The sequence below is a fragment of the Hippichthys cyanospilos genome, chromosome 18, assembly GCF_059441005.1.
Source record: "Hippichthys cyanospilos isolate Australia breed blue-spotted pipefish chromosome 18, RoL_Hcya_1.0, whole genome shotgun sequence".
NCBI lineage: Eukaryota > Metazoa > Chordata > Actinopteri > Syngnathiformes > Syngnathidae > Hippichthys > Hippichthys cyanospilos.
The window spans coordinates 11,925,971-11,951,107 of record NC_142386.1 but is presented as its reverse complement, the minus strand read 5'-3'; the positions used below and the strand labels follow the sequence as shown (position 1 = coordinate 11,951,107).

The following is a 25,137-nucleotide window of genomic DNA, read 5'->3' as shown; positions in this document are numbered from 1 at the left end:
GTGGTATCATAGTAAAAGTGTATGGCGTCTACAATCCATTTTAAGATATTAAAAAAAATAAAAAATGTCTAGTAATAAGAAATATATTCCTTTTTTGTCTAGAAAGGAAACGTATCTTTTGGAGCAAAAAATCTTAAGAATGCTCATTTCAAGATATTAAAGCCTGCATTTTCTCAAAATGTCTTTGCTTAAAACGCTTATATATTTTCTCATAATATGATAACAAATGATAGACGAAAAAATTATTATTATAAGAACCCTTACACATAAGCATTGCTTTAAGCATTTACAGCAAGAGACTGTTTCGACTCTGTAATTTAAGTTCAATTACGTATTACAATGTTTTACTTCACTACTTTATTGTAGTTATTTTTGTTGTTGTTCATAAAGTCATCAGAAAAAAATGGGGGCTGTCCTGTTTTAAAATTACAGCTTGGTATCTTTTGAAGAAAAATCTAATAATAGCTCACTTAAGAACACGCAGAAACACTTGAAAATTATTGCTTCAATTAAGCAAAACTGGCCTCAATTTTCAAATCAATGAGAACATATTGCTTACATTTTAAAGTCTATTAGGACCATTTTACAGGCTTAATTTTTTAAGCAACATTTGAAAAAATGATTGAGAAGTTGTCATCTCCCAACTAGAGGCTGTGGGTTGGATCCTACGACCATTGTGACCCTGTCGATGTGTCCTTGAACAAGACACTGAAGCTCTAGTTCACTGGTGTCAAACTCAAGGCCCGGGGGCCAGATCCGGCCCGCCACATCATTTTATGTGGCCCACAAATGACTAATTATGACTTCAAATTTCTGACTAAATAGCAAATTTTGCATGTTTTCTTCAACTATTACACATTTTTTGTTACCAATACCCCTTTTGAACAGTTTTTAGCGGCCTCTGTTTTCAAAATGTGTAAAATTAATTTCATTTCACATTCTCAATGGCCCTCCGACAGAAACTATAACTACAATGTGGCCTATGATAAAAATGAGTTTGACACCCATGCTCTAGTTGCTGCACGATCGAATGATCAATGAGTATTCAGTGTAAAGCGATGTAAGTAGCCAAGGTAGAAAAGCACTATAGAAATGCTAGTCCTTACCATTAAGTAAGATTTTTTTTTTAAAATTTACCTCGATTGAGAAATTTCTCAATCTGACTTTTATTTGCATATTGCTTAAATGATAATTTCTGGTGATCTTAGTTTTGCACTCAAAGAATTGCTACTACAAAAAGATGAAAAAGTGCTTTTAATCTTGCGTTTTAAGGCAAGAAAAATATCGAACAGATTTTTTTTGCTTAAAACGACAAGAATAACAAAAGCCACATTTTTCTTTTTTTGTTTTTAGTCCTGCATTTTTTGCAGCATGTCCTTTTCTGCAGATCTCAACACCAGCAAAACATTGAGCAATTTGACAACATAAAAGTCAGATTGAGGCAATTTTCAGGGAAAAAAAAAAAAAAACTTCCTGGACTAGCAGGTTCCTACAGCCAATCAGAAGCAAATTCTTGGCAGGGTAGAAGATGCTGATGTCACTGATGTGTTTAACAGCCTTAATGGGGGAAGCCTATCCCATTCTCTAAGAATGTATGGGAAAACGAGGTTCATGGCTTAGCCAGGAATCGCTGCAAATGTATATAGTCTCCGTTTTGTACCTACAACCTGTTGAAGGGGGGCATCTCAAGAAAAAGAGAAGAACAAGTAAACAAGCTTTTGTAACAGTTTCACTTTCACACCACACCACTATACATGTGGACTAACAAGTATTTTCATTTCATTGCTTTACATTGCAAAAGACAAAGAGGAAAGCATCCACATGGGAACAATTAAGGGCGCACTGCCAGCGAGTCTGGACTGTGGGCTAATTATGGGTCTGGATCACTGTAAACACAGCAAGAACATCCTCAGAACAAGAAAGACAAAAGGCAACAAATCTGAATGGGTCTCAATAAAATAGTAAGCCAGCACGCTGGAAAAGTTTATTGTGCGGAAACTATCTAAAAGTCCAAAATTATTATAAATCCGAAATGAATTCACGCATGTTTACTGAATGGAATAAAACACTGGTTGTTTATTTACCGTTAGGTGTTCATGAGCTCTTAACAAATGCATTTTAAAACTAACAATTGATAGTAATAATAGTAATATTTATATTATAGTATTAATAATTTATATTATAGTATTAATGATTTGTATAAAACTTGGATTATATGGCAGTTGTTCACAATTTTATTCTATTTTTTTTTTTAACAATGTACCCCCTGTGAATTTTTTTTCAGCCTCTTGGGTGGAGAGGGGGGGTGCATTTTGTATTCAGCTCCTCTAAAAAGAAGTCAGTACAATCTAGCAATATGTTGCTTCAAGTTCCAATTAATTTACTCCTAATTTAAAAAGAAGAATATATTTATATATATATATATATATATATATATATATATATATATATATATATATATATATATATATATATATATATATATATATATATATATATGTATATATATATTCACTATATATATTCACTACACCGCAGAGGCGGCCGAAAATGCATCAGATAAAAAATATAAATCCTTATCTAAACCACAAATATTTTTGACCAACTGACCTGTTTGACGCTGAAATATTAAATCAATAAATAATAATACATGTAAATTGATCTGGAACATTAACAGAGGACCAATATTTTACACCAATATTTGACAATATGTTGACAATATGTTGACAATATTCAACACCAATATTTTAAACATTTTAACCTGAAGAAAAAGGTATAAAACGTGCTGATTTTTTTTCTCAAAGCTGCATCAATCAATGTCATTTAAAAAAAAAATGTTGACAGCATTTTTAAAAGATTGTAACTTCAGCAGAGACTTTGACAAGAAGAGTACCACCTGGTGCCTGGATGTGCAATTACACTTCACAAGGCAAAAGCAAAGCCTGTTCCCTGGGGTCATATACGGCCCCCCTGGCATCACATCGCACCCCCCTAACTATTTGAGAAGAACTGCACTAAAAGAAGGTGACAGTGCATAACCACCATGCAGGCAGCGACATGCAGCATGAATGAGCTCGAGCATGATAGGAAGTAGGTGAGTAGTACGCACACACACACACATGCATTCGCACACACTCACACACAGGAATAATTTTTGGCAGACATCCTCAGACATAAGAGCTTCACAATCAGGCTGCGATTACACTTTTCATCCAAGTTGGGAACTGGGAAAGACGCGGGGGAGGAAAATTACGATAACAGACGCATGTGCAAGCCAAAAGAGCCTCTTTCCCCCCTTCCAAATGTTACACAATGTCACACGATCCCACACAAAGCCACAGAGACTGGAGTCAGGAAGAGTGAAGCTGAAGCCCGGTCCGACTCGAAAAAGACCAGAAGACATTTTTCAGAAAGTAGAAGAGTCGGGAGCAACGTCCCTTTAATGAAAGCCAAAGGGAGATGGAGAGGTTATCAAGTAGTTCAGGGTAGTTAGTATTACTCCAGTCTGCGCCGTGGGACTTTTGAATTCATCTACAGTGCTACCTCTACTTACAAACAAAAAAAAAATCAGGTTAGGAAACACCTCTGTGAGAAAAATATTGTATTGTATAAGTTACGAAAGAAAATTCAGTATACAAAAGGCGACATTGTAGGTGTATAACAATGAGACACGCCATCACAACCTGCAATGTCTATTTGTAACAGTTTTTCATATTACCTTATAATTTATTAAGATGACAGCCTGTCTAATAAAGAGACACTAGTTTTTTGCACCGATTTATTTCTGTGGTCTTGTACTTTTCATCTTGACATGCTTCATTCACACTGCGCACTAACAGTTCACACTGCGCAGAACTAACAGAACTAACAAAACATACAAACAAACATACTAACAAACATAAAATAAAACATTAGCTATGGTTAACATTGTACGTATTCACATAAAAACACATACTACTTGAGTTGTCACGTCTGACGTTAGCGTCGTTAGCACGTCGTTAGCGCTTTAGCTAGTGGACAGAATGTTGTCACACAGGAAGCTGGAAATGATAAAAAAATAAATATTATTGCTTATGTAGACTTGTAAATGATGGACCATTGGAAATGTAAAATAAAAACGTAAAAATCTCTGCACTTTTCACCAGCACAAGGCAAACAAAAGAACTGAATTTATGTTGCCAACTGCTACAGTTAATATGATTTATGTAAAGGGTTTAGGAGCATATTTTTAATCCTTTACAGAATGTATTTTGAATTCTGTACTTATTATGCACTTGTTACGATTTTTGATGCATTTTTATAATTTACTAGTATTATTTAAATGGTTTAGGAACATTTTTTGGATTAGGCTATTTACGTGTAAAAAGCGTCTCAACTTTTAAAAAAAAATCACATTACGAAATGACTTCCGGAACAAATTAATTTCGTAAGTAGAAGCACCACTGTATTTGCTACAGTTTATTCTTTTATCCAGGGTCATGGATGTGCTGCAGGGTACTTCAGCTAACTTTGGGGCAAGGAGTTGGTTATGCCATGGACTGATTGTAATCAATCACAGGACCTGTTATATACTGTAGACAAACGAGCATTTGCGTTCAGATTCCCATCTATCGGCAGTTTAGAGGCTTCAGTTAATAAAAGCAAGCTCATATTAGCATTTGGACAATTCCTAAATACGGAATAGAATGTGTACATATTTATACCATGAATAAATACATTACATTTGTTAGGCATGGCCAATCAATCAGCAGATTATGAACATTAGGAACACTGGCGTCATTATTTATTACACATGCATCAAACTGGCATTTAAACAAGGGTGTGTAGACTTATTATACTCACAGAATTTTGTTTATGTTACAGTTTACAGTATATAATTAGATGAAAGGCCAACAACTTCAGTTCCTGTTCTTCTCCTTTCCACCAAAGCTGTTCAGTCCATTTCTACAGTAGCAACCACTTGCGGTTTCAATATTGTAAATAATTAAAACCCAGTTAACTGTCAGCAACAGCTTTATTAAGGAAAAAAAAAAGTTTCCATCTTGTCTATATTATGCTGCGAATTGGATTTGTTGATCTTTGAGGCTGCAGGACTGACATGTTTATGATTGATAATCCTTGATGATTTATATGTTATCAAGTAATTCCTCACTTTACATAGTGGTGATAAAAGGTTTTGTTATTAAATAGCTTTGCCTGCCAAAGAAATGGAGGGTGCGATCTGCTTTCGCATGGCGTGCAACTACTAAATTAGCCTAAAATTTTCCCATAACAGGAAGACATTCTCTTCATCAGCACAGAAGTTATGATCATCCCATGCGCATTAACTTCCTTTTTTTTTTTCCTAGTCTAGAGGACTACGCCACGCCTTTGTCTTTAAAGATCCAACGCATTCCTGAGACGGGTTGTTATTAAAAATCAAATACAGTACTCCTACGAACTATGCGATTGTGTGAAGTCGCGGAGGCGGGACAGGGGCTTTCTTAGATGGCGTAATAATGGGACGATACAGCAATGATTTCATTTTCCACAAAGCCTGGACAATGGAAAGAGATTACAAAGCGCAGTGGTTGCAACTCGCCCTTCTCCACCTTCATACATCCATGTCGTTGTTTGACATGTGGTTTCAGTTAGGCCATTAAAAGTTTTGTCATGCTCTGGCAGAGAGGAAATGTAGGATTTTTACTGGCCCGACAAAAAAGGATTTTCTCGTGTGCTTTACGGCATATACTATAAGGGAAAGCACTCTCTTTGAATGTTCCGCAGCAGCTTAGACTAAAGTGTGGTGAGACATAAAGTGTCATTGGAAAAATGACCTAAAAAGCATGCCGTAGATTGAGGCAATGAAGAAAGAAAGAGAATAATGTGATATCTGGAGCTTGTGATGACCTGTCGCATTCCACAGACACAAAACAGTCAATGGAAATGAACAAGATTTTTGGATGAAAAAAAATGCAAATGAACGGGAAGAGTTGACAGCTGGGAGAAAGGAAGGGATGACGGAAGGAAAGACAGAAGCAAATAATAGGAAAAAGGAATGGAAGAAAGGGTTGTGGAAAAAATAGGAAGCGGGGCAGAGTGCAAAAAATGAAAAAAAGAACAGATACAGAAGAGAAAGAGGGAGGAGAAGGTGGAGAAGAGACAGAGAAAAAGAAGTGGGAGAAGAAGAAACACAAAAAGAGGGAGAAAAAGGGAAAGTAAAGGAAACATAAGAGTAACGAAAGAGAAATAAAAGAAAAAGTAATAACGTAGATAAATAACAAAGATAAAGAAATAAAGGAAAGAAAATGTAACAAAGAAAGAAAGAGAAACATAAGAGACAAAGAAATATAAGAAATAAATCTGACAAAAAAGTAAAGAAATAAAACAAAAGTGAAAAAGAGAAACATAAAAAGAAAATAGACACCAGACAAATAAATATAAAAAATCAAAGACACAAAAATGAAAGAAAAAAAAGGAAACACAAGAAATCAAATAGACAAAAAAGAAAAAAGAAACATAAAAGAAAAAAATAAACACCGATAGAAAATAGACGAAAAGAATAAAGTAACAGAAAGAAAAAAAAGAAACCCAGAAGAAAATTGTCAAAAAAATATAAGAAATAAAATAAACAAAAAGAAAAAAGTAAGTCACAAAAGAAAGAAAGAAAGAAAGAAATGTAAGGTTGGCCTGCGAGTGGCGTGTGACGCGACCACCCAGTGGCTGATGTCTGTGTATGACGCACAGTCATAAGGCCCCCCCCCACACACACACACATATACACACCCCACCCTCCCCAACAGCGTTGTTCCAGCCACAGCCGCACCCTTCCCACACAAAAACAACAAATTAGACACCACAAAAACACACAGTAAAAAAAAAGTTGCATATACAGCAAAGTGCAGCAAACGCACGCACACAGTGACATGAAGTGTCCCCTCCACAGTGGCACAAAAACGCATAAGCCCCGCCCCCAATCAGAGGAATCAGACTGTCAAATAACAATGACGCCACTTGAGTGACTTTGTAATTTACGGGGCTGTCTCAACCGACAAAGCAAGCAAGCAACCCACACGCAGATTAAATATAGACACGGCTTCTCTTTTGGACTGCATTGCACACTTCTGCTCTTGGCAGCGCACACGCACACCCGCGCTCACATTTTGTCTGTATGTTTTCCACACTGCCAGCGTCGTTTTCATATTATTGGCCAGCAACTGATGCGCTACGCACATGCTGACAGCATTTATGCTAAAGCAGGACACAGTAACGGTATAAGATGCTACTTTTTCCTCACGCTTTGAACCCTGCGGCTGATAGTCCAGTGCGACATCGCCGCAGTTTTTTACTGTACAGGGGGCAATCTCCAAACAAACAAAGGGAGATGAAGAAGATGCTATCAAAGTATTGATAATGAGTTCAAACTGAGATTTTCCTCGCCCACAGGGGGCACTCTCCAAGAGTCAATGCAAACAGGCACGTTAGTGTTGTGTTGGTGCAGTATTCTCACACTCCGATTGCGTTGGTGGTGTGTTATGGTAAAAATATGTTGGTGCTGCTCTTAAACATGCAAGCAAGACATGATGTTGAAGGCAACTTGAAAAAAAATTCCCTTTTAACTAAAATTGATAGTTTATTGTTTATAATTAGATGTGCTTTACAGACCCAAACACACACACACACACACACACACACACACACACACACACACACACACACACACACACACACATACAAATATATATATACTGTATATATATATATATATATATATATATATATATATATATATATATATATATATATATATATATATATATATATATATATATATATATATCTCACATAAAAGGTTTGCTGGAAGAATTTAGAAGAAATTTCACCAAACGTACTATAATATTATCATTTAAGTAAAGGTCCTGTTTTTCAAAACAAACCTTTTACATGATGTTTAATTATTTACTTGCATTCCTGAAGACAAAAATGTTTTAGTAGCTGAATGTGATGAGAGCACGGTAGCCTAGTGGTTACATAAAAAAAAAAAAAAAAAAAATACCCTAATAGCAGTGTCTAAATTGTTATGGTCATAAGTGTGACAGTAGAAAACAGCCGTCTATTTTTGTACACACTCACGACGGCGCATACTGCACTGGGGTTGTCCCTTCGGAGGAAATAGTTTGGCGCATAACCTCCGGATGAATGAAACAGAACAAATATAGCCCTAATGAGCTTTACAAGTGCTCAACGGGGGTTTGACTCGCTCTCTGTTAGCAGGCATAAAGCTACGCTAAGCTAACGGTTCTTATTGGAGAGCAATGCGACCGCTCGAAGCATCTGTCTAAAGGCGTCAAACTATCACTTTTGCATGGGACAACACTGTCATCAACTTATCCCTTTACAGTCCTTGTTGGCTCAGCGTTGACTCGGTTTTATCTTTGAATGGCTTTGCTGGCGCTGCTGTATGCACTTTTAGAGACAATTACACGGATTGCAAACTTTTCAATGACTGGATACATATAAACAGACACAACTAAATTTTTGTGGAGTACTACTGACTCAAAATCATAATGAACAAAAACAATTACATGATGTGCATTTTGAACAAGCATAAAACTGTATTAGGTTTGTTAGCTTAAATGCTAGCAGGTATTGAGAAACAGAAATGGGAATTGGAATCAAACAAACAGAAGTCATTGTGAGTACCTCGGCTAAAAAAAATTGCTCGAGGCTTTTATTCTCGCCTTGGATACCCGTCTAATATTGTACACGCCTAAAAATATGTCAAGCCAGTCATGGCAACAATTGTTAAAGCAAGCGATGAGAAGGCCAACCTCAAAATAAACCTTAGTTTACCAAACAAATATATGGACACCAATGGGCACCACTTTTTTTAAGAAGAGGAAGAAGAAACAGTTTGTAATGGCGTAACAGCATGACCAGTTTTTCTACAGCGGATGTTGCTCATGAGTCCGGTTACTAAAAACACAACGCTGTCCTGAAATCACGTTCAATCGCCAATTCAATCAACTAACAAATGCCTTAATAATTACATTGACCTCCGACAAGATATGGCTCCATTATGGCGTCGTTATAGCTACGTCTAGCATAAATTAGCTGCTAGCTAGCAGGACTTGAGTGCTCAATATAAGCTGGTGTGATAGACGTAAATGACTGTGTACACTGATGCTGAGAGGCTGACACACTCGCCCGTCCTTACAGATCACTTTCGAACAAACAGTGCTAACCCAATTGTGCTTTATCAGCAGGCAAAATCATTTCATAGATCAACATTTATGAATTTGTGGAGAAGGAATTTTTGAAGGAAGAGGAAGAGTAATGTCCTGCTAAGCAGTCTAGATTTAAGGAAAAACAAGTGTATTAAAATATGTAATAAGTGTATTAAAATACTTGATTACTTTAGCGACCTATGGTAATCAATTATTTTAGTACATTAGTACATAAAGTAATTGATTAATTGAGTACCTCAAGTAATTTCGTAGTTTATTACTTTACTACCTAATGCAACTGATTACTGGTACTTTAGTGCAGTACTTCATTACATGAGGTAATCGATTACTACTCAATTACCTAATTGTTGATTAAACAGTAATTATCAAAAGCAATTGATTACTTTAGCACTTAATTACAAAGGTAAGTAGTTCTTTTGGTACTTAATTCATTCAGTACCAGCATGTTTTTTAACATATATATATATATATATATATATATATATATATATATATATATATATATATATATATATATATATATATATATATATATATATATATATATATATATATATATATATATATATATCAATCATATTTTCCGCACTATAAGGCGCACCGATTTATAAGGCGCACCCTCAATTAATGACATATTTTAAAACTTTTTCAATCATATTATAGTAATACTTAAAGTAATAACAATAACAACTCGCAAACAATAACTCTAAACTCTCAATAGCATAATAACTCAATGTCAATATGACCAACCTTTTTTAACTGTAAACACACAAAAGAAACAGGTAAAGCTTACTTTATCAGTTCATTCCCCATCTGCCAATCCCAATCTCAATATTGATCCACATAAAAGGTGCACCTGACTTTAAGGCGCACCATCAGCTTTTTAAAAAATATTAAGACTTTTAGGTGTGCCTTATAGTGTGCAAAATATTTGTGTGTGTGTGTGTGTGTGTATATATATATATATATATATATATATATATATATATATATATATATATATATATATATATATATATATATATATATATATATATATATATATATATATATATATATACACACACACATATATATGTATGTTTGGGATTGAAAGAGTTAACTATTTTATGTATGTTAATATGTCATGTAAGAGATACATTTTTGTTGGCTTTTCTGCAATGGATTTAAGGCTTTTCACATAATTTGAGCGGGAAAAAGTGATGTGACATATGTGTTTTTAATGACAAGACTTGTATCTCACGGCAGCACTGTAGTTGACGGCCTTTCATTTTGCAAAGCTAGAAAGCATTCAGTCTGCAGTGTCTTGCAGTAGGTCAGACTGGCACATCTGAGCCAGACATTGGCATTAAATGACATCATGACTACTCTTAAAACACTAAATTATGTGCACATCTCAACTTTGGTTGAGCTCAGCCTACACAATCCAAACACTTGTTCTGTGTGCCAAGTTATCAAAAAGGACATTTCAATTTTTTTTCATATCCGTACTTCCACTATTACTGAATGTGAGTGCACTGAAAATGCTAATAATTGCACAGATGTTAGTCGATAGGATAAAAGTGAGTAATGCAGAGTGTGTTAGCTTGAAGCTTTGTGAATGCAGTCTAAGAGCTGATCTGTTCTATCTGTTTACCCTGGCTTAATGGCAGCAGCTACGGGGCCCGCGCCATGGCCGCCGTCCCGGGTACTCGCATTCCTCCGAGCGCCTTTAAATAACTGCTCCCATTCTCCCCCGCGGCCGGGCAAACGGGGGGGCGCTTAAGATGGTAGAGGAGGCTGTTTGTTTGAGTAGGTTGGTAAACAGCATTTGAACACCGAGCGCACTGGGGCGCTCGCGCAAACATGCACGCTCTTCCCTTCTGACATTCCCAACAAAACATCCCTAATTGCCGCTTTGTTTCCCAAACAATATTTGGCTGGCGCAAGTGCATGGCTCTTTTGCAGTTTCTTTTCGCGAAAAGCGATGACGAGGAGGGATCTGATTTGAAAAAACTCACAGAGGTGTGTCTCCTTGTTGAACTGGAAATGAGCAATTTTTCTTTTCAGCGTCCTTATTTTTGGCATGTCGTAATGACTAGAAATATGCAATAAACAGCAAATTTTTGCAAATTTAAACAGATATCAGCCAATCAAATTGAAGTGCAGTTCAATCCCAGGTACGTATTTATATTTTTTTTACAATTTGTTTTTTGGGCTGAAGGAGGAGAAAGGAGTTAATGAATGTGTGTGAGCCTCCCTGGCAAACATGTATTTAGCTCACCACGAGAGTGTGTTGCGTGCCTTCTCCAAAGCAAAAGCGAGAGTGGTAACTTCAAGGTAAAATAAACCAAAAGCCCCTCTAAATAGGCAGGGAGCAAAAGCAACCGTATTTAACTGGTCTTCACTTTTCAAACTCCCATGGACCTCTGACCTGTGTTGGAGAGGGGAAGCAAAACAAACCGCAGGCTACTACTGTCATTCACTCCAAATAGAGAACCACATGGGACATCCCAGAATAGCCAATTCTACTAATGATGATGAGGTCCACTTTTAGCAAAACCGGCCCAAACTGCGACATATCAGGTCAAAACCGTAAGAGATTGTGGGGAGAATCTATTAAAAAAATGAGGCAGCTGACAATGAGGTTGATGGATGGGATGACACTGAGCTAATGAAAACATTTGGACAAACTCTTGGAAGAAAAGGCGTACAGTAGGTAGAGTCACGAGAGTCCATGATTGGTTGCGTACATCCTCACTGTTTGAAGAATGGACTTAGAAACACACTTGAAAAAATGGTGTTTGTTAGCTTAAATGCAAACACATCACAGGAAATAGCAATGAGGCGAAACATGGATTGAGTAATTCAAGTACATTGGTTCCCCTACAAATTTTGGGGGGCAGTTTTCCCTATCATCAAGTTGTGGGCAAAATTTTTTAAACCATTCAAATTGTGGGCTTTTTTTGTCCTTACAAAGATTCTAAAATCTGTAACCCATCTAAAATGCCTTCTAAAAGAAAAGGTGTTATCTTTAGGCCCAAAACAAAGTAAACTCATTGCAAACTGAAAGTATACTTGTCATTGTTGTGGTTTCAACTTCTGCGTCAAGGCTTTGCGTTAAAAGTGATGAGGCAAATTAGGATTTTATTTTCACACTTCTTAACTGCAGTATCATCAAATGTTTTGATAACTTGAAAGAATATTGCATTTTTAGTATATGCTGCAGGCTACTAAATTGTGGATAGCAGGCCACAAATGGCACCAATGCCGTGGTTTGAACACCATTGGCTAAATGGTACCACGGAAATTGAGTTGCAAAGTTTAATAAATCAGACACAATTGGCAAAGCACTGTTTTTAAGTTTGGGTTGTTTTTTTTTTCTGTCATACAAAAATGTCAGACGTTGTTTAGTGGGCACTTGGCCAAAAACATTTAAAACGGAAAAGGGGCATTTGGCAGAAAAAAATTAGCAGTGGGTACATAATGATAAACGTTGAGACCCACTGGAGTAGAAACGCCTTTCTTTTACTTTGCTGTTTTTTTTTTCATTTAATTTTGGACGACTCGAGCTGACCACTGGATTTTTTCCACTTTGATTCCAACTGTAAATTTCATCAGCCGCAACATATGAAGGCACTCAAATGTCTTTCCTTGCTTATAAAAAACATCAGGGCTTTGTGCATGGAAGTGCAGTTATCCATGTAAAACGTATATACTTTTATACATGTAAATACTTTTATGAAAAAAGACAAGACAAGGAGAGCTATGAAAAAAAAAAAAAAAAAATATATATATATATATATATATATATATATATATATATATATATATATATATATACATATATATATATATACATATATATATATATATAAACAACTGTCATGACCCTAGGGGCTTGGCTGTATTTGTTTTGTTTCGTCTCCATCTGTAGGCGTTTTTAGGTAAGTACTCTTATTTTCAGTTGCCATCCCTGCAACGCGTCACTACAATGCTTGTCTGCTATTGGTCAGCGTCTCCTCACGGAGATGCTGCTCTGCTATTGGTCGGCCACACTCCTTTCATAATGGCGGAATGGTAACGCTTTGCTCTATCGTAAGTGGTTACAAAACCGTATTTATAGTGCATTTTACTGCTTAATTCAAGTTGTATGGGTTCACCATGGGTCCCAACATTGCTAGTGATGTTAAAATGAGAAGTAAGAAAATGATTTATAATCAAGAACTGCAAAGCTAGCCTAGGCTAGGCTACCCTTACTAGGGAATATGGCCAGAACAAGCGCCACTCAAAGGTAAATAAATCCTTTCTATATGTTTTATTTATGATGTTTTCTGATTGTATACATGTATATCATGTATACGTAGCACTTACTATACTATTTCGGTACCAATTTTTAATATGTATGCACAATTATGTTTTTACCAGGGGTTCTAAACGCATTAGCTATTTAACATAGGTTTCGATTGCCATATATATATATATATATATATATATTCATGATATTCATGAACTATATATATAGTTCATGAGAGCAAATCATCTTTGTCCATGATGCGTGGGTATAGGTGTACATGCTCTCAAACAGACTGAGCTCACGTCACAAATATGGAAAAGTCTTCATTTTAGCTGTGGCCGATTTAACACAGGGGAGAGAAATTTCCACTGGGCCACTCTGGCACACATTCCAGGGCTCACGCAGAACAACACGCATCTCGTGTGGGCTATGTAGCCAAATGCTGCCGCAATACACGTACTATTCCCATTTTCCATTTTTTTTCCCTTTCGGGATAATAAAATCTAGGATGCAGGTGCTTTGCGTAGCAGCTTCCACCTTTCCGGAACAAATGTATAAGAATCAGCAGATATTCCAGGAATTTAAATGTAACTCGGGAATAATTTGACACGGAAGCTCCAAAATGTGACACAAACAAATAGGGGGAGAGGAGATGCAAGAATCTGCAGTGCCGTGACGTGCTCAACAGTAAAACTTGTCTGCAGGTTAGAAGCACAACAGGCTAGTCTACATCAAAGCCTTCTCTGGAAGAAGAATAAAGGAATTGTTGAGCTGATGATAAAAACGGCTGAGGGATGAAGCCTTGCTCTTGACATCTGTGCATGTAATGTACAGTAAAAACGGGCAGGTCAAAAACAACGACAAAAAAAAAAAAGCTGTCTTGAGACAAGAATGTGGTAAAGGCGTCACTTCTTGGTAAAACATCCTATTGCTACAACATCATAAATCGAGGATGACTGGAAAGTACTCAGCAAAGTAAGCTACAGTGAGTATAAAAAGTCTACACACCCCTTTTGAAATGCCAGGTGTTTGTGGAAAAAGAATTGGAAATAGGAAAATCTATTCTCAAGTGGACTGGACCAACAAAAACATAATTTATATAACGTATATAACTTAAAAACTATATGTGTCGCATTTATGTAGATTTTTGCTACTCACGCCGCCCTGGTCCCAATTTCCTGCGAAAAGCAGCAATCACTGTAATTATTTTGTTAAATATATGATGGATAAAATAAAATAACTTCATATTTGGTCACGTGTACATCCCAATAAAATATTTTTCCTTAAATTTCATGAAATGAATGGATACGTTCTAGGATTGTTTTTCCACTTGTTCATCCATCCATCCTAAAATACTTATTTTGTATAGAATACACAAGATGTATAAATAATAAAACTAATAAATAATTAAATAAATGAACAAATAAATACAATGAAAAACAAATATCCACACCCTGATTAAAATACATGGTTGGACAACTTATTTTTCAAGGAGTACGGTGAAGTGCAACGAAAATGAAAGAGAATAAAATGTTGCGGTAGTGTCTCATTTTGCAGACTGGTTGGCATCCATAAAATATAGTAGTAGAGTTTTTTCATCCCCTCTTTATGACATTTTCCCAGATTTGCGACCAAAACAACTATCATGACCCTAGGGGCTTCGCTGTATTTGTGTTGTTTCTCCATCTGATCTCCATCTGTAGGCGTTTTTAGGTAATTACACTTATTTTCAGTTGCCGTACCTGCAACGCGTCACTACAATTCTGCTATTGGTCGGTGTGTCCTCACGGAGCTGATTTTGGTTGGCCTCACTTGCTTCAAAATGGTGGAACGGTAAAGCTTTGTTCAGTTGTGAGTGGTTACAAAACTGTATTTATAGTGCATTTTACTGCTTAATTCAAAGTTGAAAAGGGTTAGCCATGGGTCCCAAGATTGCTAGTGAGGTTAAAGAGACAAGTAAGAAGCTGATTTATATGGAAACGATGCTGGCACTCAAAGGTAAATAAATCCTTTCTTTATTATTTATTTATGATGTTTTCTGATTGTATACATGTATATCATATATACGTAGCACTTACCTATTTCGGTACCAATTTTTAATATGTATGTAGAATTTTGATGTTTTTACCTGGGGTTCTTAACGCATTAGCTATTTAAAATAGGTTTGGATTGCCCCCCACAGGGTGAATTTGCCTTACGATCCCAACCGCGGAACGGATTAAAGTCGTAACACGGGGGCCCATTGTATATACCGTAATTCCCCAAGTATTATGCACACTTTTTTCCCAAATATGAAGCCCATAAGTATGGATGTGTCCTATAAATGGTAACTGAAAGAGCAGAATATTGATCTTTCAGCCACATAAACTGAGTTTTGAGGTACACATGTTAATGATTTTTATATCAGTCATATTCTCACTTATAATAATTACCCTATGGGTATGAACTAGAGGGCGGACGACAGGTGGCTGTTAGCAGCGAGTGCCTGTTGCAGCTAACAGCAACTCGTGTTAGCTGAGGCTGTTACGGGATTGTTTTCAAAAAAAGAAGCTAGCAGACTAAACCAACATCCGAGTCCATCCTTGTTCACAGACAGTAATATTACTAAAACAGAAAGGATCATCTAAAAGTTCTAACCCTAACCCTGACTCTCACTTGAACCAGCTGAAGAAGAGTGCTCAGGTTAGTGAACACGGGAAGATATTCCATTTGACTCATTTATTCATTGTGGCATATTCACACAATCATAAACTTAATGGAGCACGGATGGTCCGCAACTTTGGGTATAAAGTATTTGGAAAAATGAACTGTGTCATGTGGAAAAGGAAAAACAACTGCTTACAGCACTTTACACTGGTGCTGTGTTTACTGACCGCTCACAATGTGGGAAATCTGAAATACACTTAATTTAACCTGCAACAAAATTTATCATTTTTGGATATGAGCACAAGAAAATATGAACAATTTACAAAGACGAGCTTAATTGTGTTTTGCTATTTTTATACTGTTGCAAAACTTGGTGCGTCTAATAACAGAAAATACCAGAATTTAACCCTAAAATTAAGGCCTGTTGTGAAGCTCTTCGGGGCCATCGAAGGATTCTACCTGTGTTGTAGCATGACGAAAGCTACGTGCTAATGCTAACGTGATTGTTCCACTTTGTGTCACTGAAGCAATCAGCAAACTTTTTGGCACTAGCATGGAAAATGGTCACTTCTGCTTATAAGTTGCAGTGCTCATATGGATATGAATTTTTTGTCTATTGATTATGGACAGCAGACCTCTGGTTCAGTCTTCTTTTTTTTAAGATGGATTAAACCGGATTGAACAGGCCATACGTTTGACACCTCTGCTTTAAAACTTCTACTTTAGCAAAACAGGAAGCTATTGGAAGCTATCTAAACATAAGGCAACATGTTATTATATTACTTAAGCAGCTGCAAGACGTTATATTGCTATTTATGAACACAAAATACGATGAAGGGTCGGGACACGATTTATGCGAGGCTAAAGGGGAAAAAAAATCATTTTGAACTTTTGACACTGAATGAAATGAGACTTGAAGAGTGCAAAATGATCTTTGATGCGTCTGTAACACGACCCTGAATACACACAAGCTTCTTTGAAATCGAGTGAGAGCATTCATTCCCAGCAGTATGGAAAGACAAAAAGTTCACTCACTAATGAATTCTACAGCTGGAGAGAACTTTTTCTGTTCTAGCGCATAGATACAAATGTCAAGGTACGGGAATTTCATTCGTCACTCAATATGTCAGACTTGTATTTATTTTTCTATGACATTAGGCTCAATTTTATTACCAAGAAGGTATAAAATAACCCGCGAGTGATGTTGAACATCTGCTAGCTTGGCTCATGTTTATCATTTATGGCTCGGTCTCACTATTTTCCGACAAGTTACTCTATCTGATCTATTGAATGGTGTGAGATCACCAATCAGACTCACTTCCTTTTTTTTTTTCTTTCAATTCTTCTCAATTAGTGGGCCGGGCCCCCTGTGGGGACGTATATGACCCCAGGGAGCTGGCTTTACTTTTGCAGTGGCGCTCTCATTGTCAAAGTCTGTGTGGAAGTTTTAAACCTTTTAAATTGCAGGTTTTTTTTCTAAATCTAATGAACTCTTTCAACGCCATGGAGGCAAATCCTCGTCTTGAGAAAATAATAAATTTCTCGTCAAATACGTTCTTTCATGGAGGGTAGCTGACACCCTTGACTAGTGCTTATCTGGTATTAAGCAGCGTAGTGATAACTGTGACCATCGGGTGGCAGTGTTGCCATACATACAACGTTACATTCTTGTAATACTACGTTAAGGAATGGCCATCAGTCGTTTATATGATAGCACCAATGTTTACATAGACATAACACACAATATTCCGTCGAATCGAAAGATGAGTGAAAATGCTTCATATACTGACACTCTAGAAGTTGCCTGTTCCAATAACATTTGGCACTGAAAGTGTTCATGATTAATGTGATTTAGAAAACAATGTTTTATACCTTTAACTTTGAGTTAAAATGTTAGAGATGCTGGTGCTGCTGTGTCAAAGTTGGTTACTTTTTTTCAGCATCAAATGATTCAGTTGGTCAATAATCTTTCTAGTTCAACTCTTTCAGTGCCAATTGGCAACCCCTACTGCAGAGTGCCAGCCGGTTTTGAGCATTTTCAACAAAATATTGGGTGCTATGTCGATGCAAAATTATTCGGTAACAAATGAAAGATTAGATTCTATTCTTCAAATAAAAAAAAATGTTTCAACTTTATTCTATTCTTTAGTAATCACTGAAAATGGGTACTGTATTTTCCGGATTATGAACGGCAACTTTTTTCTCATGATTTGAGCCCTGCGGCCCCTCTGCAGGTTTTTCTTTCTTTTTTTTTCGCTAGCCACCAGGAGACAAACCACCGGTATAGCAAATGTGTATCTGTTCAAGATCTCAATTTATAGAACAACTATGAATTGCAAAAAAATAATTGAGAAGCACTTTTGGATCTGCACAAGTAGGGAAGAAGACAGTCGTGGGCTGAACACGTCAAGTAGACAGCGAGGCTCCACGTCTGGCCACATTTGATGCGATGGAGCAAAGAAAGACTTAGTCAGTGACTCGGAGCAGACGCTGCTCCACTCACTGGGGGGAAAGTAGAGATCTGAGCGTGCGCTTGTGTACCACGTAATGAGCCTCGCCTCAGTAATTCAACTGCGATATGTGGGAACGTTTTCCAGGGAGGCCTTTCAGACTGGCGGGAACTCCACCTCATTGCACCTCCTAATAGTTGTTATCAATTGGGTCAGCAAAAGAGTACAAGAGGCTGTTATTTGTGAGGTTTTTATTCAGTGCTTTAAGTGGGGAAAAAAAAATAGACCCTCAACCCCGTTTCGAAAAACAATCCACACTCACAGACACACAAAAGGGCAATTCGGAATGTTCAGACTCCTGTATGTTTTGGGAATGTGAGAAGGAATTGGAGAACCTTGAAAAAAACTACAGGCATGGGGAGCACGTGAAAACTCCACACAGGAAAGCCAGAATCAAACCGGTAACTTCCGAATGTGAGGCGCTCGTGCCCACCGCTCTTTCCATGTGCCGCCCTCATACCAACCAATAAATAAACCAAAAATTTGTGCATGAGTCTGAAATATCCGGATGTATTGAATGCATCTCAAGTCTAGCACGCATGCGGGACATCAATACTCTCATTAGCCGCTAGCTATTAACGCTGAACAAATATGGCATAATTGAATAGCGTTTTTTATTCATTTATTTATTTTATCTATTTCACTTTTTTATTTCTTTTTGAGTACCCCAATTACTGAAGAGGTCATATGAGCATCACAAAGTGAAAGAGTGAAATTTAACAACAAAAGAAATCAGTCAGAACCACGTTTTTTGTTGTTTTGTTGTTTTCAGTTTTTGTTTTCAGCACCGCTAACTTTAACTACAGAGGTTGGTTTTGTTTTTGTTTTGTTTTTTTAATGTACAGCTCTTGTATTGCATATCATTCATTTCGGGTATTGAATGGGGCTGTGTAATTATGTTAATCACTTTCAGCTTTTGAGAACCATTCTGTCCCAGTTTAATGAAATCTCTCTAACAAAGCGCATTTGTCTTTAAATGAGCCATGGTAGCTTTTGTAACTATAGTAATAACTCAACTTGAATTGTGACAGTTTACTTTTTCCTCAATATTGAGCTGCAATTATTAAATGTTTTAAAAGTTGTTTTTTTTGTGCTAGGTATTTCCTTTTGGTAAATGTTAGCATATGCAAATGTTTTGCATACTCATTTGCATCTAATTAACGTGTCGTATTCAAAGGAATATCATTTTTAATTCAGTTTAATGATTGAGTTAACCGACGCAATTTGTGTAGTGATAAAGATATTGAAATTTTGCATATGGGATTTGCCTGTACCTGAGTTATGTTTGGTGTACAGTATTTTCTTTTCTTTGGCTCCCAAAATCTAAGAAGGACAGAACCTTGGGGTATTAATTTAAAAAAAATGTCAAAATAGTTGTGTTCATTTGATTTTAGTTTATATTAAATTGTGAAAGAATTCATGACTCTTCAAGAAAGCAATCAATTCAGTTTAATATATTTAAAAAAAAATAAGTTTTGATTTTTTTTTCCCCGCAAACATTTGCAATGGGGTGTCCTTGGAATATTTGCTTTCGGAAAGGAGTCCTTGACTCCAAAAGGTTGGAGATTCCCTGCTATATCGAACAATTACCATGGCTGCTTTTGGTTTCATCTTGAGAAAAAGTGCTAAATCGCACTCAAAAGCACCATGTTAGAGTCTCCTGCATGACATTTACTCCATTAGATTTGGTTATGTAACCTTTTGGATCAACAGTATGAGAGTAGTTTTAAAGCAGCCTGTTTATGTTTGAGTATTTCTTTTACTTCAGGTACAACCCACTTCTTACTTGAACTTTTTCGAGTTAATATCAGGGGCTGCTTTAAAAACCACATCATCCTTCTCACTATGTATGTAATACCAACAGCGGCCAGAAGCGGCGCCAAAAAACAAAGATCAAACACAAACGTATGAACTGTTAAACTTAATAATCTCTGAAGTTGGAGCTACTTACACTTGTTCAAATGATACCTAGCAAGAAATAGGAAATATAATTTGAAGCAATAAGCAATTATAATTGTTTGATGGATTGGTTTTAGAATGTTTAACTAATACGTGGTGAAGAATATCAAAAGAACCCATTGCGTCCATCAATTGGAGAAAAAGGTTTGGATTTCCCTGGCATAAAAAAAATATTTTTCATACCAGTCTTGAAAGCTTGATTTAACCCTTTCACTCCCGTAGGGACAACGCATCCCACAGCTTTTAAAAAAATGGCAGTGAGTATAGGAATGGTAGCAATAAAATGAAATGGCATCCCAGCGGTTCATGACACACCTATCTACGCATTCTAGTAGCTACTAGCAACTTTTTCATCCACAACAAGCCAGTGATGGGCCCACTGTCAAAAAGGTAGCTTGCATTGTCAATTCACCATCTAGTATTGTGCAAATATATTGATATTATGTCCTATATACGTGTTACTATATGGATTACACTGATTACTATGTATTGTAGGCATTTGGTGATCATTTTCACTTCTCTGGTACGTTTATATAATTATGATTATTACTATTACTATTACTATTATCATTATTATTACTATTATCATTATCATTATTATTATTATTATTATTATTATTATTATTATTATTATTATAAAATACTGATGGAACAAAAAATCCCAAAACCTGTTACCAAATTTATGGAAGTGGAGATTTTTTAAACCAATTTTCCAAGTATCCTAGACTTATAAACATGTGAAATATGCCATAAGATTTTTTTAAAATAAAAAAAAAAGAATTTCCACTTTGCTAATATCAGTTACTGCGGGTATTTTGGGGAACAAGACCTCCGTGATCAACGAGGGAGCACTGTAATAAATTAATCCCAAAAGATTTTTTTTTGTCTACACAATACTCTGAGAGCTACTTTTTACTTTATAATAGTCATCCAAGTTATTAATTGAGTTAAAAAAATACTCAAATGCGTTTGAGATGAATCTAGTACAGTGTTCCCTCGTTAATCGCGGAGGTTGCGTTTCCAAAAATATCCGCAAAGTATTGATTTTTTTTTTCTTTCACCCTCACAATCAGCGAGGGTTGAAACTTGTTCACAGCGCGACGTATAATGAAAGTCAGGAGAGCCCCACTCGGCCTCGTTCCGAATCCCGTGGAGTTTGCAGGTACTCACCGACCCTGAAGCCCTGTCCGATGAGCGTGTCGGCCCCCTGGCCGTTCTCGGCGATGAGCGTGGTGTTGTTGCCCTGCTCGCAGCGGTCCCGACACTGGCCCTTGAGGCAGATCCGCTTGCAGATGAAGGGCGCGATGACCACCTTGAAGCGCTCGCGCGCGGACGAGCGCTCGGCGCCGTGCAAGCCGATCCACGGGAGCAGGAAGACGAGCGCAAGCAGGCGGCACATCAGCGAGGGCATCGTGGCATCCTCCGGCGCCCCCCACCCCTCCTCACGCAGCCGGACACATGAAACCGTCAACTCCTTGCGGGCTTTTCCCTCCTGAGGAAAGAAAAAAGGTCACTCCTCGGGCTTGCTTCGGTGATCCATCCGCATGAGAGACCGCTTTGACATGGCAAAAAAGTTGCACCTCGAAAGTTCACGCAGCTCTCGCGACTCGCTTCCTTCTTTGCCTGTTGCTTCCCGGGAGTGAGAAGGAGGGGAGAAAAGGGGGAAGGAGGAGAAGTGAGCCGGCCCTCCGCGGAGAAAGGCTGGCAGTGGGCCAGGCAGGCGGTGCGCAAGTGACGCTCCAAAAGTGCTTTGCGAGCCAGCGACGGTGCTTTTTCCCACCTTACGGGCAAGACATGAACGCACCGCAGGCGCCTTTCAAACGTTCCTTCCGACTGTGCGCGTCACTCTGAAAATACAAAATTAATCAGAAATTCATGTAGCTTTTACGTTTGCAGTGCTTCTCGATTTTTCTTTTTTTTGCATCAAAATGGCTGGAAAAAAATGCAACCTGGACTATTTAATGCTGAAAAAAATAAACGAAATACATAAATGATAAACGTAAAAAAATAATAAAAATTCCGCTCTAAATCAAATTAACGACGAATGTGATTAAGAAGAAAAAATGTGAGCGATTTAAAAAGTTCATGACTACCGTACAGACGTAGCCAATAAGAGCGCCACAGTACCACCTGCTGCTGTGAACGCGCAATTACATTTCACACGGCAAACGCAAAGCCTGTTCCGTGTGCGTGTGTGTGTGTGTGTGTGGGGGGGGGGGGGGTATTTGACAGGACTGCAAGCTTGAAATCCCACATATTTTGTAACTACAAGGTGTGTGTGTGTGTGTGTGTGTGTGTGTGCGTGTGTCTGTTTTATTTCTAATACATTACATTTTGTTACTGCATGTGAGGTCAGAAATAATACAGAGAACAAGGGATGGGGCTTGATAAGTTTTTGTACTTCCTATTCTGTTTAAACATGTGTACTGTGTTCACCTGTGATATCTATTGCTGATCCTTTTCTTCTCATTTTCGTTTTCATTTACTAATTTCCTTTTGTAATGTGTTTAGATTTCCAATACATCAAATCAAAACACTCTGCAAATAGACTAATTAGAGTAAGTTTTCTCAATGACCTAATGTCCAGTCTACAGCCCCCCCCCCCCCTTAAGTCTACTTTAAATGACTCCAATCCTGATTTTCATGCCTGGGAAAAGTCAAGTGTGTCTGGAATGGACGCCCACTGCGCTCCCAAAGGGAGGAAGGTGCTATTTGGGGCCATGTGGTCACCAAGGGAAAGTGACACAGACACAATAAGAAAAAAAAGGAGGAAAGTGAGAGAGAAAGTGAGTCACTTCCTCTCCAAAAATAAGTAAATGTTGACTTTCCATGCACTGAGGAAATGACTCCATGGAGTTCACAGGGTGCTCTGACATCTCTCTTTGCCATCATCATCACCCCCCCCCACACACACACACACACACACACTGAGAGAAAAACATTTAAGAGAAAAAAAAACACAGCAAGCACATTGATATTACTTATTAATATTTTGGCGTTATGTTAAAAGTGACATAGACAACTATTAAACTATATTTGAATTTTAAGGCTTTGAGAAGAACAGTATTATTTTCAATCAAAGAGCAAATTAATTGGAACATAAAGCATGTCATTGCAAAAACATTTAATCAATAGATGGCACAAAACTTTGTTTTAAGCGTGTTTTTTTTTCATCCCAAAAATATAGTGTATATCAGGAAAGTAAATGGCAAATTAATAGCAATATTAAATGCTGCATTGCATTCTTTTGTGTCATAAAAAGATCTGTGCTGAGCTATGCCAATTTCACATGAAAACATGAATTAAAATGGGATAATAATGCAAAAATTGGAACGCGTCTTTGCGCTAAGCTTTCAAATAAAACACCGGCACTTTGCGTGCATGCATGTGACCACAGCTGTCATTACTTAAGTGTTATTTGGAATCTGAGTGGGGGTGTGTCCACAGACCGCCACCATCTGTCTGGCGGCACTACAGTCGTGATGTCATCACATTATGCGAGGGTTACACGAGGGGCGCTCTGACCTCACTGCACCAACTCACTGGTTAGAGAGGAACAGAAAAACAAACTCAGGTTTCAAGTGAAGTTGAAGAATCTTGTGTCATGATAAAAAAAACAATAACTTGGGGCTGGTATCAGTAATTGGAGGGTGGCTTTTATGACAGCACAACAGCAGTGCACCATCCCAACCAGGAGATGGCAATGTGGAGGATTGATACTTTCTCATCTGCAACTAGCGATGGGACTTTTTGCCATTTTAAAGGACAGTGTGTAAGATTTAGCGTGTTTTTCATAAAAACGGAATAAATTAAATGATTGTAAATATCAAAAGCTTGCAAATGAATGTGTTCTTAATAGCCTACAGTATGCTTAAGTTTAATCATAGGTCTAGTTATCATTAAATTATATTACATGGGTTGTGGCACTTCCCTGGAGGCGGCCGTGTTTGTTATAGCTACGGACAATGGTACTATAAATTAGGGACCTGCAGCACCTCCTGCTGGCCGTAGTGAAAAACGGTCCAAATCTTACACACTATCTCTTTTAAAGGGAACCTTTTTTTTCATGTTTTAAAACAATGTTTTGCACCAGCATTAAACACTGGAATTCGTGCTATATTATAATTGATTCATAGTATGAGTGCCTAAATGTCTGGGCGTTTAATGTATGTTTTGACAAAAGCAAGAGATTCAGTTTGCAATATCAAGAAAAACACACGTTTTTATCAGATACGTCCATTTTGTTGACTTTTACAAAACCAAATTAGTTTTCGTTTTATTTCCTGGCAGCGAAAAGGTTCGAATTGTATTCAAAGTGTATGAAAATGAGGGATTAGTGGACCATGCACAACATGAATTTGTGAATACTTGAAAGGAACGTCCCCCCAAACTCAGGATTTCAGCTTTGCAACATTCAAATTGCTGTCATTTAATTTTTCATCTACCTCCATGTATTATATAACATTTAAAAGTGAATTGAATGTGATTATGCCGATTATTAACATACCACAAATATGGT

At 37.2% G+C, this 25,137-nt stretch overlaps 1 protein-coding gene across 3 annotated transcripts in view; it reads right to left on the bottom strand.

Moving 5' to 3' along the window:
- Positions 1–22,246, bottom strand: part of ltbp3 (latent transforming growth factor beta binding protein 3) — a 50,742-nt gene extending 28,496 nt beyond the window's left edge. For all 3 annotated transcript variants that reach the window (XM_088440798.1, XM_088440800.1, XM_088440799.1), the window contains exon 1: positions 21,789–22,246. In XM_088440798.1, coding sequence (XP_088296924.1) covers positions 21,789–22,029 — 241 coding nt within the window. In that variant the 5' untranslated portion in view covers positions 22,030–22,246. The remainder of the gene's footprint in view (positions 1–21,788) is intronic.
- Positions 22,247–25,137: the final 2,891 nt, after the last annotated feature.